We start from the raw sequence: 18,271 nt of genomic DNA on the forward strand, positions 1-18,271 counted from the left end.
ATAGATGAGAGAGAGAGAGAGATAAGCAAGCAGGCAAGCAAGCAAGCAAGCCAAGATTAGAGAACGAGTTGGGGTAAATGTAGTGATGTTTTTTAAATTTTTATTTGGTGTGCATTGGAAGAGGGGTGGTCTTATATGGCAAGTATATCCCAAACTCTATATTTTAACTGGAAAAGTTGGGGGTCGTCTTATACGCCCAGTCGTCTTATACACCGGAAAATACGGTAATATGATCATTCTGACATGTAATCATTTGGCCTTCTCAGTCTTGATTGACAAATTTCTTATTAAACCTTGTATTTTTTATATCACACACAAGGGCATTTTGTTCACATGGGGAAACAAATGTGCTGGCCAAATGGCCGTAATAAAGTTATTATTATTATTATTACACATGGGGAAAGTATTAACTAGGATCACTGAAAGGCAGTTTTGTAATTCTATTGGTAAAAGCATTCAGAGGGCTGAAGAATAAATATGTTTAAATCTTATATTGCATTTCTAGAATCTTGAATTATTCGGTCCCTGAAATAATTCTCCCCAGCCATTCTTCTGTATATCTTTAGTTTGGAGTGCTTGGCTACCTAGAGCATTTTTCTGTAATGTCCTACAGAAAAGAGAACTGGCCAGCATCCAGAAGGTTTCCTGTGTGAGCCGAAGAGACACATCTGTTTGCTTCAAGTAATGTTCACATTCTCTTCTCCAACTGAAGCCCCCTAGATCATATCTCAAATTGTTCCTGAGGGTCCCAAACCTTCAACATGTTTCTTGGGGACATACAGTGCTGCTGCAGGGTTGGTCTAGCAATTCTCAAAATGATTCTTTCTGGGAAAGAAGAGGCAGCAATTGGTTTGGTGAAACAGGACTTCCTGGTGCATGAGCGCAGTTCTTCATATCTTTATCAAATTCTTTGTTGATAGACCTTGAGTTTTATAATAGGTTTTAGCAAAATTGAAATAAGATTTCTTCATTGAACTTGTGATGACATACACTAGTTTAGTAGCAATTAATAATTATGTTTGATAGTTTTCTTTGGATTCTGTTTCTGTCTGTATATACGGTATTTCAAATCACTCACATTTTGCAAAGCAAGCCATGATATTTGTAAAAATACAGTGAAAAAGTAAAAGTTTTCCTTTACAAAGCAGGCCCTCAGTGGCTGATCACTAGTTTTTTCCTTTCAGAACAAGACTGTGCATTGGGATATAGCATGTGTCCCTGGCATTAGAGATTGCTTTGCAGTTACTTCATTGTATGAAACCTTATGCTTGCTTAGGGTTTGTGGAATATTGCCCTTTCCACAATTGTACATTTGCACTCTTGCTTCTTGGGGTTCAACGTACATAATTCCTTTTATGGGATTTGTAGAGTAGACCCTCTGTTTTTGCGGGCGATTTGTTCCGCCCCCGCGAAAAGAGACTCATTGATATTCATGCCCCATAGGCTTGAATGTGGTGCTTGTCTGCGAGAGAGCGTGGTCATTGAAATTAGTAGAGGTCACCTCTCAGGGAATATTCAAAACCACGAGAACGGAGGGGCTATTGTAATTTCATTTATAGCAAATGCCTCTTTGAAATAAAATAACCTGCTTTTAAATTAAATCTGTCATTAATATAATAAACAAAGGTGTTAGATTCTACATTTACAGTATCTTAAAACTGAGTCAACCCATATGTCAAATAATGCATTAAAGGTTCTCTTTTGATGTAGAAGTAATTGTAGGGGGGAGGGAATGATTTCTGAGGTTAAGTCTTATGATGCAACAAATTTAAATATTTAATATTTTAATTTTCTGAATATCTAATCAGGCAGCAATCCACCATGAAATCCAGGACACCTGTTTATTTCAAAATTTTGTGGGAGAGTAGTTGTGTTTGTTGCCGGAGAAATGACAAAAAGTCTTATAGCATCTTAAGACGAACAAGTTTTATTTGACATAAGCTTTTGTAGAATGTGTCTGGTGAAGTAGGCTGAAATAAATTGAAAGCTTATTCTCAATAAAAGTCTTTATGGAGCCACAAAACACTATTCATCATCTATTTCAGAAGGATCATCTGTTGTGGCCTAATGAATGAGACTATCCTTGTAAATATTATAATAATAATAATAATAATAATAATAATAATAATAATAATAATAATAATAATTTTTATTTCTATCTCCCGCCGCTCCCATTGGATCAAAGCGGGATCACAACAAGGTTAAAATTACAATTACAGCATTAAAACCACAGTTAAAATAAAAACATACATAAAAATATGAAAGCCTAAAAACATTAACAAACAATCAATAGGTAGTATGACTCCTTTGCTAGGAATACCTGGATTTGAAGGTGGAAATCTTGATTAAATTTGGGGAAAGATTTAAATACTATTTTAAATGCATTGATTTAAAATAATTCATCCCGAACAGTAGAGCTGAGAACTCTGTACTTCACACACACTTTAGCCTTACATTTGAAATTTTGTTTATGTTAATGTGAGATAATGAAATATATATGGAATGTTCCTAGAATAAATGAGCAGTTATTCTGTTTTATTTATTTTACAACGTTATATGCCACTCCTTTTTCACCAGAAACAATCCCATTGTTGTGATATGTTACAATGCTGTAAAAAGTGTACATTTTTAAAAGTCAAAATGTATTTTGTTCTTTCAGGATTCATATGGACTAAGGAAATTCATTGGCTATTATAATGGAAAAATCATGGATGCTTTGGACTTCAATTGAAAAATGTCTGCTTGCCTTGATGTCATGGTCCTGGGGCCTCTGCCGCATTTCTCTCTTACCTTTGATAGTAACCTTTCATTTGTATGGTGGCATCATTTTGCCTCTATTGATATTTGTGTCTATCGCAGGTATACTGTATAAATTCCAGGATGTGTTGCTTTATTTCCCAGAGCAACCCTCTTCATCACGGCTTTATGTTCCTATGCCTACTGGCATTCCGCATGAAAATATCTTCATCAGAACCAAAGATGGCGTATTGCTCAATCTAATTCTGCTCAGATTCACAGGGGACAATTCCTCATATTCACCTACTATCATTTACTTTCATGGGAATGCAGGAAACATTGGTCACAGACTACCAAATGCTTTGTTGATGCTAGTGAACTTGAAAGTAAACTTATTGCTGGTTGACTATAGAGGCTATGGGAAAAGTGAAGGCGAAGCAAGTGAGGATGGCATCTATTTAGATTCTGAGGCTGTTCTAGACTACGTGATGACTAGATCTGATCTTGATAAGACAAAATTTTTCCTCTTTGGCCGTTCTTTGGGAGGAGCAGTTGCTATTCATCTAGCTTCTGAGAATTCCCATAGGATTTCTGCCATCATGGTGGAGAACACATTCCTTAGCATCCCACATATGGCCACCACTCTGTTTTCTTTCTTCCCAATGAGGTATCTTCCTTTGTGGTGCTATAAAAACAAGTTTTTCTCCTATCAAAAAATATCTCAGTGCAGAATGCCTTCACTTTTCATCTCTGGGCTTGCTGACCAGTTGATTCCTCCGGTTATGATGAAGCAGCTTTATGAACTTTCCCCTGCTCGGACTAAAAGAATAGCAATATTTCCAGACGGAACTCATAATGACACTTGGCAGTGCCAAGGCTACTTCAGCGCACTTGAACAGTTCATTAAAGAAGTGTTAAAGAATCACTCACCTGAAGAAACAGAAAAAATGTCATCTAATGTAACAATAATTTAACTAATTCCAGTCTGTCTGATTGTACCTGGACTTGTGGAAAGTGATAAAGAATTACCATTTTTTAAAAATGTGTACTCTGTACTTATCTAAAGAATGAAATTAAACACGGAGAGGTTGACTAATTTATGATCCAGATAGCTTTTATACTCAGTACTGTAAATGAAGGGATACTTTCACTTACTTTGATAATGCTAGTTTTAAACCCCTTTTTCATAAAGACACATTAAATTGTTGCTTTAGTTTAAGCTATGCTGATTTTAAGGGGGAAACAAAATTGTTAAGAATCATGCATGTTTTGACATCATAGGTGTACATGCTTAACAAAACATACTTTGAAGTTTTGGTGTACAAGATAATCCTTCAATTATGTTGTTATGCATGACTAATTATGTATGCTTAAAGTTATAAACAGCAGTAAAGGAAATATGCAGTTCAGTATGGCATGGCTGCATACATGACTCCTAACAGTCACATTCTGATTCAAGAGAAATTGAAAAATTATCCATTTAAAGTTGATGTTACGTAGTTTTGATATTGCCATACACTGTCAAAGGCAAGCAGACGGGTTAGTGCGTAAACAGCTATGTTTATTCCCCTTATACTGAAGGATTCGTTTCTTTTAAATTCTTGATGGCACTTATGGCTAGTCCCTTAAGTGCCCTGAGGTGGCAAATACAACTTACTAAAACACTGATCATTACTAAAATGGCAATTGGGAGCAATTGGACAAAGAGGGGCAAAAAAAAAATCCAGCATATTGTATTTGCATTTGCTTTCCCCTTGCAGTCTTCTTGTTATTTTAGAAAACTTTAAAATGTTTTCTGAAGCAAAAACTAATAACTGCGAATAAACCTTTTCCCCAACCTTGGACTTTGTGTAAAGGTAGGTTTTTAAAAAAAAAATATTTTTTTTTTGCTTGATACAGTCATTCAAATTGCAGTGCCAGATAAAACCTGAATATGAACCACAAGTATTCTTGTCTATTAAAGCCAATATCGCATTCCTGAGGAAGTATAGGAGTTTGATAGAAGCATTCTTCAATTAAATCAGATCATTTGTTCATATCTTGACTCGGTTTTTTTCTTGAAAGCATGAACTGTGAATGGTTATTTCTTTTTCAATAAAGAAAGTTCCTCAGCTGTTTTAGATTGCATTAGGAATTTTAAAAAGGTTGTTATTATTTTTTGGATCTAGTTCCAGAAACATTTAGGCGCGTTATAAACGGCCATTTAGTACACGTTCCGCTCCGCCTAGGGTTAGGAAGGGTCTTACCTTCCTCATGGCCCCTGAGCCTAGTATGCGCAGAGCGCGTACTAAATGGCGGCCCCCGTCCACACGGGGGCCGCCATTTTGACGTCTTGGACACACAGCGTCTGGATGTGGCACGACGGAAATGACGCCGCAAGTGAACACCTCGTGCCTCACGGCGCCACTTCCAGAGACCAAAAAAGAGCGCCATTTCGGCGCTCCTTTTTAGCTCCGCCAGGAAGCCTTGCAGTCTGGCTGCTGGGGCTTCTCAGCATAGCTAATGGCGGTGGCGGCAGACCACCCGCTTTAGGGCGGTCTGTAACACACCTTAGTTTACATTTGTTTCTTTTGATGGTATTGTCAATATCTTGTTTTGAGGGGGAAATCGTATAGCGTATGCATGTGTTTTACAGGAAAACAGGAAATCTTTATTAGAACTAATATTGGTGTTTCAGTAATTCATTATGAAGTTGTATTTCTGATTTTCTCTTTATTCCTTTTTGTATGTGATATAGTCTCACAGTCTTCTCACAACTTCTTGCACCATTCTCTCACTATTCATTACACTATGTGAATTCTACACTATTTTGCAAAGATTATAATGGAAGCATTTGACATGTTTCAGTAACTGAAATATTTGCACTTCGCCTTCTTTCATCCTATTGTTCTAGTTCCTTTCATTTTGGAAACATCCCTCTACCTTCTGTGTTTATTTTAAAAAGTCTAAATGTTGTTGTGCAACATTTGAGGCATGGGTGGAGGAACCTTTGGCCTTCAACATTTCTACACACGTCTTCCATTGGGCATGCTGTAGAGCAAGACATCTAGCAGACTAAAATTTCCTGGTCCTTAATTTGAGAGTTGTCCTATGGAATGGACATCAACTATTGACTGGATGAAAGCTAAAGGAAAAGAGATTCTACCTAAACATTAGGAGGAATTTCCTGATAGAAAGGGGCTCTTCTACCATGAAACACTCTCCCTTGGAGAGTGGTGGAGTCTCCTTCTTTGGAGGTCTTCAAACAGAGACTGGATGGCCATCTGTCGGGTGCTTTGAGTTCTTGCATGGCACAAGGTGTTGGACTGGATGGCTCTTGTGGTCTCTTCCAATTCTATGATGGTTTGACTACTGTATATACTCGACTATAAGTCGAAAAATTTATGCCCCAAAATGAACTCCAAAATCCTGGGTAGACTTATGGAAGGGTCAATGAGTTAATGCTAATAAATTTTGTGAAAGAAGAAGTGCCCACCTTCCTCTGTAGCCTTGTAACGGTTCCCTGTTTGAAGCCCCGCCGCCGGCTCTCCTCTTCTCCTCTCCCCCTCTGTGTGTGTGTGTGTGTGTGTGTCTGTTTCCCAGGCTCTCAGCCTTCCTGTGGAGCCAGACTTACCTAGCTGCTGCTTGAGAGAAGGAACACAAAGAAGGTATGCCCAGGCTTGTTCCCCGTTTTGCCTGGAAGTCTTGGGGGTGAAAAGCAGAGAGAGAGAAAGCCCTGTCCTCTATTTCTGAAAGCCATGAGTCTTGGGGGTAAGAAGGGGAGAGAGAGAAAGCCCTGTCCTCTATTTCTGAAAGCCATGAGTCTTGGGGGTGAAAAGCAGAGAGAGAGAGAAAGCCCTGTCCTCTATTTCTTCAAGCCCTTGAACCTTGGTGTCCTGAGGGTGACAAGCAGAGAGACAGTGGGGTCTGTCCTCCTTTTCGCAAGCCATGTGCCTTGGAGATGGTTTTGGTAAGGGGAAGAGTGTGTGTGCACGTGCGCACTGAGGTTTGTTTCCCCTTTTCCATGCTGAGAATGATGCTTGGGAGAGGTCCAGAGAGTGAAATATAGGGAGGGAAGTGGTGCTTTGTCCCCCTCCCCCTTTAGATCTTTTGTAACATCCTCCAGTGTTTGCCCCTCGACTTATCCACGGGTCATATCAAAATCCATGATTTTGGATCCAAACACTGCCCTCGATTTATACATGAGGTCGACTTATACATGAGTATATACGGTAAACTAATGCAATCTCCCAAAGCATGAGGGTAAAGCAGCCATATAGCAATTGTTCCCTAAATAAAGAGGTTGTGGATTACAATGCGATGGATATATGCAGTATCGATAATTTTCAGTTTGTTGTAAATGTACATTCTTTCCCTCATAATTTTTCATGCTGTGTACATTGAATTATATATATTTGGAGCTTCTCATATTTTAGAAGAAAATGAGTTTGTGTGTGTGTGTAAAATAGCTTTTGGGACAGGTAAAGCACCTCAACGTGGAATTTCAAAACTTGGTTAAGAAATTCACAATATTTTCCAGTTTCTGGTCTACTTCTTTTGTGAAAGGACAAGAATTGCTCTTTCTTCCAAGTCAGTGTGTATACATGACTAGTGTTTAATACCTATGTGCAATTCATTTAATTTTGCATTGAGAATTCTGCTGGAAAGATTTAAAGTCATCCTCTCCAGGATTTGCTCATGTAAACTGAAATAGCACCAGTTTGTTGAACCTAGCTGTAATGGCAAATGTTCTTATTTTTCTATATGGTAATACTCCAATCACCTCAACTCTTAATCTCAGTGAATTTATGGGTTATTGGAAGGTCTGTTGTCAAGTCTTTGTCCGCTGAGGTCCAGCTTGCCATCATAAAATCAAGTTACATGAAAATAAATTTCACTGATGCTAAAGTTTAGTGATTGATGTTCAAGAGGCCCTGTTTTTTTTCTACTAAATTCATGCTAAAATATACGTTGTAGTGATATCTTTATTAGGCCAACCAAGAGGTGCAAAATACATTTCACTAAATTTTGAAGTGCATTGATTTCTTCATTAGGCAAAGATTTTAAGCATCATATAGGAGACAAAAAGTGATGGAGAGTCAGGCCTTCATCTTGTTTGAGATAATTGGCTTATGCTTAACAGTGATCTTGAGGGAGACTTGATGCGCGCAGAAGCATACCCCTTTTTGGACAAGCAAGCAACAAAGATAAAAGCTTCAATTTTCATCTCTTAACAAGGTACAGGCCTGACTGACACTGTCACTTTTCTTCTGTATGAATCGTAACATTTTTGCCTGATGAAGAAACTTGTTTGGAAGCATACGTTTTTGTAATAGCTTTTCTTTTTTGCCTAACATCTATTTTTATGTATTGGGATATGTAATAAATTGATACATCTACAATGGTTAATGTACAGTTGGACATGACTTGATAATCTTGTCAAAGGGGAAACTTACCTTTTACAATGTGCAGAGAATGGTGACCAAAATGGTGAATGGTCTGGAAACCATGTCCTATGAAGAGTGACATGGGAGCTGGGAATGTTTAGCCTGATGAAAAGAAGATTAAGAGGGGACATGATAGTCATGTTTAAATATTTGAAGGGATGTCATATAGAAGAAGAAACAGGCTTGTTTTCCAAGGAGCAATGGATTCAAACTACAGGAAAAGAGATTCCACCTAAACATTAGGAGGAACCTCCTGACAGTAAGAGCTGTTCGACAAACCAGAGGCTGGATGGCCATTGTTTGTTCCTGCATTGCAGATAGTTAGACTTGTAGCTTCCATCCATTGCTTAGTGTCCTGTTCTCTGGAGCAGCAGAAAAACAAGCTTGGTCCATCCTCCTTATGACACCCCTTCAATTACTTAAACAGGGTTATAATATCACCTCCATAAAAGGTGATCCTTAAAAACCAACTTCAAAGATTCAAGGTCACATGGATGTAAAAGGGCAACATTATATAAAAACAGGGATGGATTCAGAACACAGAGATACCTTCTTTGCACCAATTCAGTCATCAAAAGGGAATCATATTACAAAGGAAGACCCACTTCTGCTCCAATGTTGTTGACATAAGATATAAGTGGGGACCATCGTTCTTCAAAAGGCAGAGGAAGATCCCACCCCGAAACCTTCTAGATTGATCAGTGAGCTTTTCCATAAACCAAAAATTCCTAAATCGAGACCACCAATCAGTCATATTGACCTTTCCACTTTTCCAAGCCCTGGCAATTTCAATCCTGGCCAATGCCAACGAAAGTGCAATAATATATTTATTGTGTAATGTCTTGTTTTCATTAATAAACACTGAAAGCAATAAAAGTTCTGTAGAAGGGACAATTTTTTGATCAGTGATTTCTGAAACTAAATTAACTACTGAAAGCCAAAATGCAAATACACTTGGAAAATTGTACCAAATGTGCAGGAAGGTACCTCCATCACTACACCCTCTCCAACAGCACGAGGAGGGGTTCATAGTAATGTGTGCAAGTTGTAGTGGTGTGAGGTACCATCTGTGCACAACTTTAAGAGTGATATCTTTCAGGGCTATAGAATTAGATTTATATGGGGGAGTGCTCCAGATTTTAAGCCACTCTGAATCTGTTATTTGAATGTTTAGATCCATCTCCCACCCCACTTTATGAATCAGCCCACAACCAAGTCTCGTGTTGCGTCCACTTATATATTTTTGCCACTCTGCTTTTAATGCAAATATCTTCATTTATACACTTGCATTCAAACAGAGTAAGTGAGCGAAGGAGTTCTTTCCTCCTAACAAGCTGAGCTAAAAAGGATGCAATTTGATTCAATTGCATCCAAGAGGGCTCAAAGGGGGAAAGGGCTTTGATCAGACATTCTCTCATATCACCTCTTAACTGCCATCTCTTCTCCAGGCTAAACACACCCAGCCCCCTAATTTCCTCAGTTCCTTTTCATCTGTCACAGTAACATCACAATGGACCTGCATTAATAATAATAAATTTTATTAATATACCGCTATTCCATGGATCATAGCGGTTTACAGCATAGTAAACACAATTTAAAAACACAATATACAATAAGATAACAAGATGAAAGCAACAATACAATTACAAGGCTGACAGAATGGAAAAACGTCACATTCAGGGGGAGAAAAATAATACCAACGTTCATGGGGGGAATGCCTGACGAAAAAGGTAAGTCTTCAAGTTTTTCTTGAAAATGTCAAGGGAAGTGGACATGCGGAGCTCATTAGGAAGTGCGTTCCAGAGTCTAGGGGCTGAGACAGAATAAGCCCTCCTCGTAACAGCATAGCGGACATCTGGAACCGTCAACAGATGTCTTTCTCCTGATCTAAGAGTGCGGGGCGGACTATATGGGGAGAGGCGGTCCTCCAAGTACCCTGGGCCCAAGCCATATAGGGCTTTATAGGTGATAACCAACACCATGTATTCAGCCCGGAAGCGAATAGGCAGCCAATGGAGATCTTTCAGAACAGGTGTTATATGGCTGGCCCTGGAGCAACCAGTGACCAGCCTTGCTCCCATATTCTGCACTAATTGAAGCTTCCGAGATTGGTACAAGGGTTGCCCCATGTAAAGCGCATTACAGAAATCTAGTCGAGAGGTTACCAGAGCATGTACAACGGTTTCAAGGTCCCCCCAGTCCAAGAAGGGTCGCAGTTGGCGTATCAGCCGAAGCTGATAACAGGTGCTCCTAACCATCGCATCCAACTGATCCTTTTCCTTTCCTCCTCCTAATTTCCATATTTGGTAGCTGTTTCCCCCTCTTTCTAGATAAACACAGAAGAAAAAACAGAAACATGCATCTACCAAAGCAAGGCCTATGACCATGTTGTTAATGTAGAGGTTTATGGTCTATTAGCCTCTGCTCCCAGCATGAATGAAAAGTAGCTCTTTTGGATGAACATAACAAGTACCATTTAGATACTTCTCATAACACCACCTCTATAAAAGTCTCAATACACAGGCCAGAAGAAAAAGGGGCAGCTCAATTCTGGCTTTTGCTTTGGGAAGCAAACCTTCAGTATCAATGGCACAGCTGACTATTATGAGTCCTCAGCGAGTGCTCAACATTCTCACAGTGATCACTAGTGCTTCGCTCCCCAGTACTGTGTGTGCTATAGCCAACAGTACAAATACATCCACCTCTCCTTCAGTACCACCAATTGCTTCTACATTACCTACCCAGTCCAGAGTCTCTCACCAGCAGGACTGTCAGAGACATCTTGTAAGACAAAACAGTCGCACATGGATGAACCATCAAACAAGTGAAAGATGCACAAACACATCTCAACAGAGTTGGTGGTAGTAACTCTATTGTGTCCCTTCCCACCCATCTTAACTATTTCCCTTTGAGAAATCTTTGATATGGAGTTTTCTTCTGGTTGTTCAATAGATGTAACTGATGTCCAGGGATGGCTCAGTCTTCAATAATCCTACAGCACCACACTGACAAGCTTGAGCCTCAACACCCGTTGCTTGTGAGGGAGTTACATTTTCCAAGAAGGTGTATCCTGATTCTGATTCAACAGAACACAACATCAGCTTCTAATAAATCTGTTTCCTACAGCAGCTCAGAATATCATCAGCCTCTCCTGCCAGAAGAAAATTGGTATTAGTATCAGTATCAGTATCATAAAGAGTCTTGGGGTCAGTAATACTCTAGACCGCTAGAAGATGGTTGCTCCCATTACAACTGGCACCAGTATCATGACTATAGAACTTGCTCCAAGGACTCCTGATCCCTATCATACCATGATAGATACTATTACTATTGAGATTGTTACAGAGAGGCCTCCCCTTCAATCTAAAGTAGATGCATCAAGTCAATAAACAAACAGTTTATCAATCAACACTGTCCATCGTTGCCTTGACTCACTGGCTTCCACACATGTATGCCAAGACAACTCATAACATCTAGGAGGACCACTGTGGGACCATGTGAGCTGCTACCAAGGATCACCCCTATGATTTCTATCTCACCTCTTCCAGGCTCCTCAACAACTCTGGTCATCTCCACCACAATAACTATTCCAGCCACTATTCCAATCTAATTTATGACAGTCCCAGCACCATCAACAACTTTCCACCAGGCTTCCTCACAATGGGACTCAGTGTTGGAGTTAGAACCCTCCTGATTCCCCTCAGAGCATATTTCTTCAACCTCTTCTTGAAGAACCACAACCCTACCTCCTTGGTGGAAGAGTATAGAACTTGTTCTGAACTACTATATAAGGTAGCAAAGTGCCTCTATGTTGCCTACAACAAAAATCACCCTGAGAGGATGGCCCAATTTTCTTAGTGTTACAGTCAACAGCTAATGCAACGATTGCCCTACTCTTATGAAAACAATCAGGTAGTTCTGGGCAAAACTGGCATCAAAGCATCTGGAAAACTCATACAGAATCCAAGAGGAGGATTGTGATTTCCTCTGGAAACACCTGGAAGCCAAACCTGCTATTGTAGCATGTTCTGGCAAGAGAGGGAAGGCAAAAGCCTAGATGAGATGGGAGAAAAACATATTCCCTAGCGCCTTCTCTCTCAAGTTGGCTAACCACTGGGCATTAATGGGATGTCTCTGTGGGATAAAGTTGCATGGCTCTCCATCCCCAAGATAAAAAAGGAAGTGACCAGCATCATCTTCATTATACTTTCATTCCTCGATTCATGGTCAGCTTTCCCTACTACATCTCTCTACAGTGTTCCATTGTCCATAACTGTTTAGCTGAGCGGAACTATGATTTCCACATCTCAATCCTTTATCTTATTTACACTATTATTTCTAAACCGTCTGGGAGTACCACCTCTCCTTCTATCTATCCTCCAGGGAGGCTTCCTCTACTCCACTTCTATCATTACCTGACCTCAGTCTTATACATGGACTCTGAGAGTCTAAAGTCTTTTTTTTTTAATGTTTCTATTTAGAACCATCGTTTTTCACAATATTGTAATAGGGGTTTCCATATATCCTCATAATTTGCCTCGTATTTGTCTACATCTCTTAAACGTATGGTAATCATGTCCATTTCCATCACATCCATTGCCTTTATCAGCCATTCATCAACATCAATCTCTCCCTGATTTTTCCAATTTCTGGCAATTATAATTCTTGCAGTCGTAATAAGATAAAGTACAGGTTTCAGATATTTTCTTACCTCACTATCAGTAATGATATTCAACAAATATATTTCTGGTATTAATTTCACCCTTATATTATACATTCTCCTTATACAGTTATGTACCTCTTTCCAAAATTTTTGAATGACTGGGCATGTCCACCACATGTGATAGAAAGTTCCCAATTGCTTACCACACCCCCAACAATTCATCTCTCTGATTTTATACATTTTAGCAATTCTAACCGGTGGTAGATACCATCTATGTAACATCATTATAAAGTTTTCTAGAATATCAACGCACACTGTGAAGTCCAGATCTTTACCCCACGCTCTTTCCCAATTTTCCAAACTAATATTCCTGCCTATATTTTTAGCCCATTCAATCATACTAGGTTTGATAATTTCTTCTTCCACATCTATTTTTAAACAAAATTTATATAATCTTGAGATTGTCCCTTTATTGTCATTGTTTTCTTTCATTATTATCATCATATCTAATTCTGTTTTTTCCACCGTTATTCCATATTGTTTCATATCATCTTTGAATCTTCCTAATAACTGCCTATATGTAAACCAACCCATGTCTATTCCCTCCTGTTCCAATTGTTCCCTTTTTTTCATTTGAATCTTTCCCTTCACATTTTCCACCAGATCTTTATATTTCAACCATCCTCTATCAATTAATTTACTTCTTTTCATGAAAGCTTCATGTGGTGATGCCCATATCGGAATGTGTCTATAAATTTTCCCTTTATATTTAGCCCAAATTCTTAACAGAGTTCTTCTAATTATATGATCGTTGAATTCTTTATTTTGTGTTAATTTCCCATACCATAGGTATGCATGCCACCCGTATCTAATGTTGAAACCTTCCAGATTTAACAGGTTTTCATTTTCTAATCTAGCCCATTCCAAAATCCATTCCAGGCAATTTGCGTGAAAATATAATCTTAGATCTGGGAGAGACAGTCCCTCTCTCTCCCTTACATCCACCAATATCTTCCATTTTATTCTCGATTTCCTTCCCGACCAAAATAAATTTCTGCAGGTCCTTTCTCCATTGATTGAAAACCTTTTCGTTTACTATCACTGGCAGGTTTTGGTAATAGTACATTAATTTAGGTAAGATATTCATCTTTATTAATGAAATTTTCCCCATGAAAGATAGTTTCAGTTTGGACCATTTTAACAGTTTCTTTTTGATCTCCTGCCATGTTTTCTTGTAGTTGTTTTCAAATAATTCCGAATTGCGGTTGGTGACTACAATACCTAAATATTTAATTTTTTTCTGTATTGGGATATTTGTTATCTCCTTTAATTTCTTCTTTCCTCCTTCATCCATATTAAGTGTTAGCAATGCTGATTTGTTTTTATTTAATTTTAAGCCCGCCCAGCGACCATATTTCTCTATTATTTCAATAGCTTTAGGGATGTTTTTCAAGGGGTCTTCCGTTATTAGTGCTATATCGTCTGCATATGCCATGATCTTGATTTCGTTGCCTTTTATTGATATTCCTTTTAATTGTCTCTCATTCCTTATCTTCTGGTATAGGATTTCTAAACACATAATAAAAAGGAGCGGGGACAGCGGGCACCCCTGTCTCGTGCCCTTTTCAATTTTAAATTCTTCTGTTTTACTACCATTTATTATTATTTTTGCTTTTTGATCCTTGTATATTTGCTTTATCCACAATGCTATGTTATCTCCCAGATCCAATTTTTTGATAAGTTCAAATAGGAATATCCAATTTAAATTGTCAAAAGCCTTCTCCGCGTCTGCAAACAAAATAGCCGATTCTTTTCCTGGATTTTTTTCATAGTATTTGATTAAATTTATTATTGTTCTCGTATGTTGTTTTGTATGTCTCTTTGTGAGAAAACCACATTGATTTTGATGAATCCAATTGTTTAATATTTTTTTAACCTTTCTGATATAATGAATGCAAAAAGTTTGTAGTCACTATTTAGCAGAAATATTGGCCTGTAGTTTTACACGAATGTCTTATCCTTATCTTCTTTCGGTATTACCACCAAGTTAGCCTCCTTCCATGTATCTGGAATTCCCACCGTTTTTATGTCATTAAATGTTTTTTGCAGTGGTTCACACAATTCCTCACAGAATATTTTATAGTAACCAGCTGAAAAACCGTCAGGCCCAGGTGATTTTCCATTTTTCATTTTACTAATTGCTTGTTTTATCTCTGTTAGGGATATCTCATTGTTTAATTGTTCCTTCATCTCTTTTGTTAATTTAAACTTATCTGTGTCTTCTAGATATCTCTGTATCTTTGTCTCTATTTGTTTCTCTTCTTGTTGACTTTTATATAATTTTTATAGTATTTTAAAAAGATTCTTTTTATCTCTTTCAGGTCCGTACAGCTTTTTCCCTCTTCTTTAATTTCGGCTATCATATGTTTCTCTTTTTTCTTCCGAACTTTCCTTGCAAGGTACCTGCCAATCTTATTTCCAAACTCAAAATGCTTTTGTTTTAGAAATTTCATCTTTTTCGTTAATTCTTCACTCATTTTATTATCTAATTGTTTTTTCAAGAACGCTAGTTGTTTTTTGAGGTTTTTATTTTTCCTCCCGGATTGAATTAACTCCTTTTCCTTTTCCTGGATTTTTTCCGAAATCTTTGTGATCTCCACTTTTCTTTCTCTTTTCTTTTCTGCTCCTTTTTTCATTATGTGGCCCCTAATCACCGCTTTAGAAGCATCCCAAATTACTTTAATCTTTATGTTAGGGTCCATATTCTCTTTGAAATATAGCTTGATTTGTTCTCTGATTTGTTTCTGAATTTTTTCGTCCTTTAATAAATTATCATTTAATTTCCAGGCCAGGTCCTTCTTGCTTTGTTTTATCTCTAATATTATTTGGTTATGGCCCGATATCTTGTTCACTTTTATTTTCACATCTTTGATTTCATTAATGAGATTTTTTGTGATAAAAAAACATATCAATTCTTGAAGCCGAGTTATGGGGGGGCTGAATGAAATGTAAAATCCTTAATGTTTTGAAATTTATATCTCCATGGGTCAATGAGTGAATAATATTCTTGTAATTCAAAAAAATTATTAGGTAGTTTCCCCTGCTGAATTTGAATTTTCTTCCTTGATTGTCTATCTATTTTAGGGTCTAATACGCCATTCCAGTCTCCCATATAAATCTGTTGATCAAAGTCATATCTTTGTAGTTGTTTTAATAGCTTCTTGTAGAAATCGCCTTTATTCTGTAGTGGGCCGTATATCCCCAAAATCAATTTCATTTATTTCAGTCTCTATTCCAATATATCTCCCATTTACATCATTTAGTATTTCCTTAGCTACGATTGTGTTTTTGACATAAATGGCCACTCCGTTTTTCTTTTTTTTCCCCTGAACTTATGAATGCTTGACCCAATTTTGGATTCCTTATATATTTTGTATCTTTCAATCTTATTTTGGTTTCCTGTATACTTACAATTTCAACATTTTCTTTTGCTAATTCATGGAAAATTTTCTTTCTCTTATATGCTGTATTAATTCCTTTCACGTTCCATGAAAGGAACTTCATCTTTTTACTTTATTAGTTTTACTTTATATTATTGCTCCTCCTCCTTCTCCTTGTTCTTCTTCCTCTCTTTGCCGCTCTTCCTCCGTGTCCAGACCAAGATCTCTTAAGTCGAGATCTCCCACTGCTAATCCTCCAACAGCCCCTTTCTCTTCTTCTTGTAGATCTTCTCTATTCACTTCTTCAGTGTCGGTTTTATTTGCTACCTCCAGGAAACCATCTTCTCCTCTCTCTTCGGCTTTCCGTCTTTCCATCTCTCTCCTTTCTCTGTTTCTTTCTTCCTCCTCTCTGAACCATTTATTGTAGAAAGTCCTTGCCTTTTCTGGTGTATCTATCTTCATCTGTTTCTGCTTCCATAAAAGGGATACTCCCTCCAGGGGTTCCCACCTATAGCTGATTTTTTTCATTTGTAGCATTCTTGTTAATAACGTGTAATCTCTCCTTCTCCTTAACGTCTCAGCTGGCACATCTTTAAAAAATTTTTATTTCCACTCCATCTATTGTCACTCTTTTGTCATAGCTTTCTTGTATAACTTTGTCCTTGAATCTCTCCCTTATGAAATAAACCACGATATCCCTGGGCAAGTTCCGATTTCTCGCTGCAGTAGAGTTTATGCAAAAGATCTTATCCACTTCTGTGTCCACATATTCTATTGTACTCATAAGTAGTTCAGCCAACATTGGGATAACTTTGTCGTATAAATTTTCATTAAATTGTTCTTTTAAACCTCTGATTTTAATACATTTTTTCCTATCCTTGATTTCTTTCAATCTCTGTAAATTTCTTTCATGCTTCTGTGTTTGTTCTAATTCTTTAGTGACTTTCTCGACTTTTTCAGTTCTCACTTCTAATTCTCCCATCTTTTTATTCATTGTCTTCATATCTGACATCATTCCTCTCATTGTATCTTTCAGCTCCCCAATGTCTCTTTTAAAGTCTCTCCTTAATTCATCCTTTGAGTCTTTGATCTCTTGTCTAATATTAATTTCGATTCTTTGCATTGCCTCCAATATTTTGCTATTAGAATCTGGTGTCTTTAGTTCTATTGATGCTCTTCTTGCTATTATTTGTCTTGGTTCTCCTTGTCCTTGCAGCTTCTTTTCTCTCTCTCTTTCCTTTGCCGCCATTTCCCTCGTTGTCATGGTCATTGTCGTGTATATTTTACTCATATTATTTTTGGTAGTATTTCCTTGTTTAATTTCTCCTTCTCAAACTCTCTATATATCTGGCTTGTTTTGTTCACTGCTCAAACTTTCCTCTTTAATTACTTTAGTTACTCTATAGTTGTTTTTATATTGGAAAGGTTCAACATTAATATTAATTTGGTATTAATGTTAAAGTTGCATAAGAAGCAAACAAATGCGTCTCTATACAATGTCAAAATTTGGGAAGACCAAGAAGGCGGGGGGGAAAAAAGGGAAAGAAGGAAAAAAATTGGCTGTTATAACACTCCTGTCCTCAGCGTGGCACTATTTCCTTTTTCAATAAGTGTTCTCTGTTCTTAGATTAATTATTAGCGCCACTGTAGTTTCCCTCCTTTCCTTCGGGTGGCACTGTTTCCCAAGTTAAAGCCTCGTCTTAGGGCGGTTCCCTCTTGCTACTATGTTCTCCCTTCCTTTACCTCGTCTCTTCCTCTATCTCTTCCCCTCCACCATTACCTATCCCACCATGCGCTCCGTGACCTTGAAAACGCCGACTCACTAGACACAGAGGTAAATTCTTTGTTTTCTTCCCCCCTTTAACCCAAATCAGAGTATTTTTCAAGGAATAGCCTTCTTATCCCCTCTTTCCCCTCTTTTCCCCCCCCCCTCAGGTTCCAAATATCTAGTCCGCTTCTTCTCACCTTCTCATTCCCTTCCTCCCCCCTTGTCCTTCAAACCCCCA

General features: G+C 37.9%; 1 protein-coding gene across 4 annotated transcripts in view; it reads left to right on the forward strand.

The window, feature by feature from the left end:
• The window catches only part of ABHD13 (abhydrolase domain containing 13), a 17,110-nt gene extending 13,332 nt beyond the window's left edge, over positions 1-3,778 (forward strand). For all 4 annotated transcript variants that reach the window (XM_042471522.1, XM_042471540.1, XM_042471532.1 and 1 more), the window contains exon 3: positions 2,660-3,778. In XM_042471522.1, the coding sequence (XP_042327456.1) occupies positions 2,697-3,710 (1,014 nt within the window). In that variant the 5' untranslated portion in view covers positions 2,660-2,696 and the 3' untranslated portion in view covers positions 3,711-3,778. The remainder of the gene's footprint in view (positions 1-2,659) is intronic.
• Positions 3,779-18,271: the final 14,493 nt, after the last annotated feature.

This window comes from Sceloporus undulatus, chromosome 1, assembly GCF_019175285.1.
Source record: "Sceloporus undulatus isolate JIND9_A2432 ecotype Alabama chromosome 1, SceUnd_v1.1, whole genome shotgun sequence".
NCBI lineage: Eukaryota > Metazoa > Chordata > Lepidosauria > Squamata > Phrynosomatidae > Sceloporus > Sceloporus undulatus.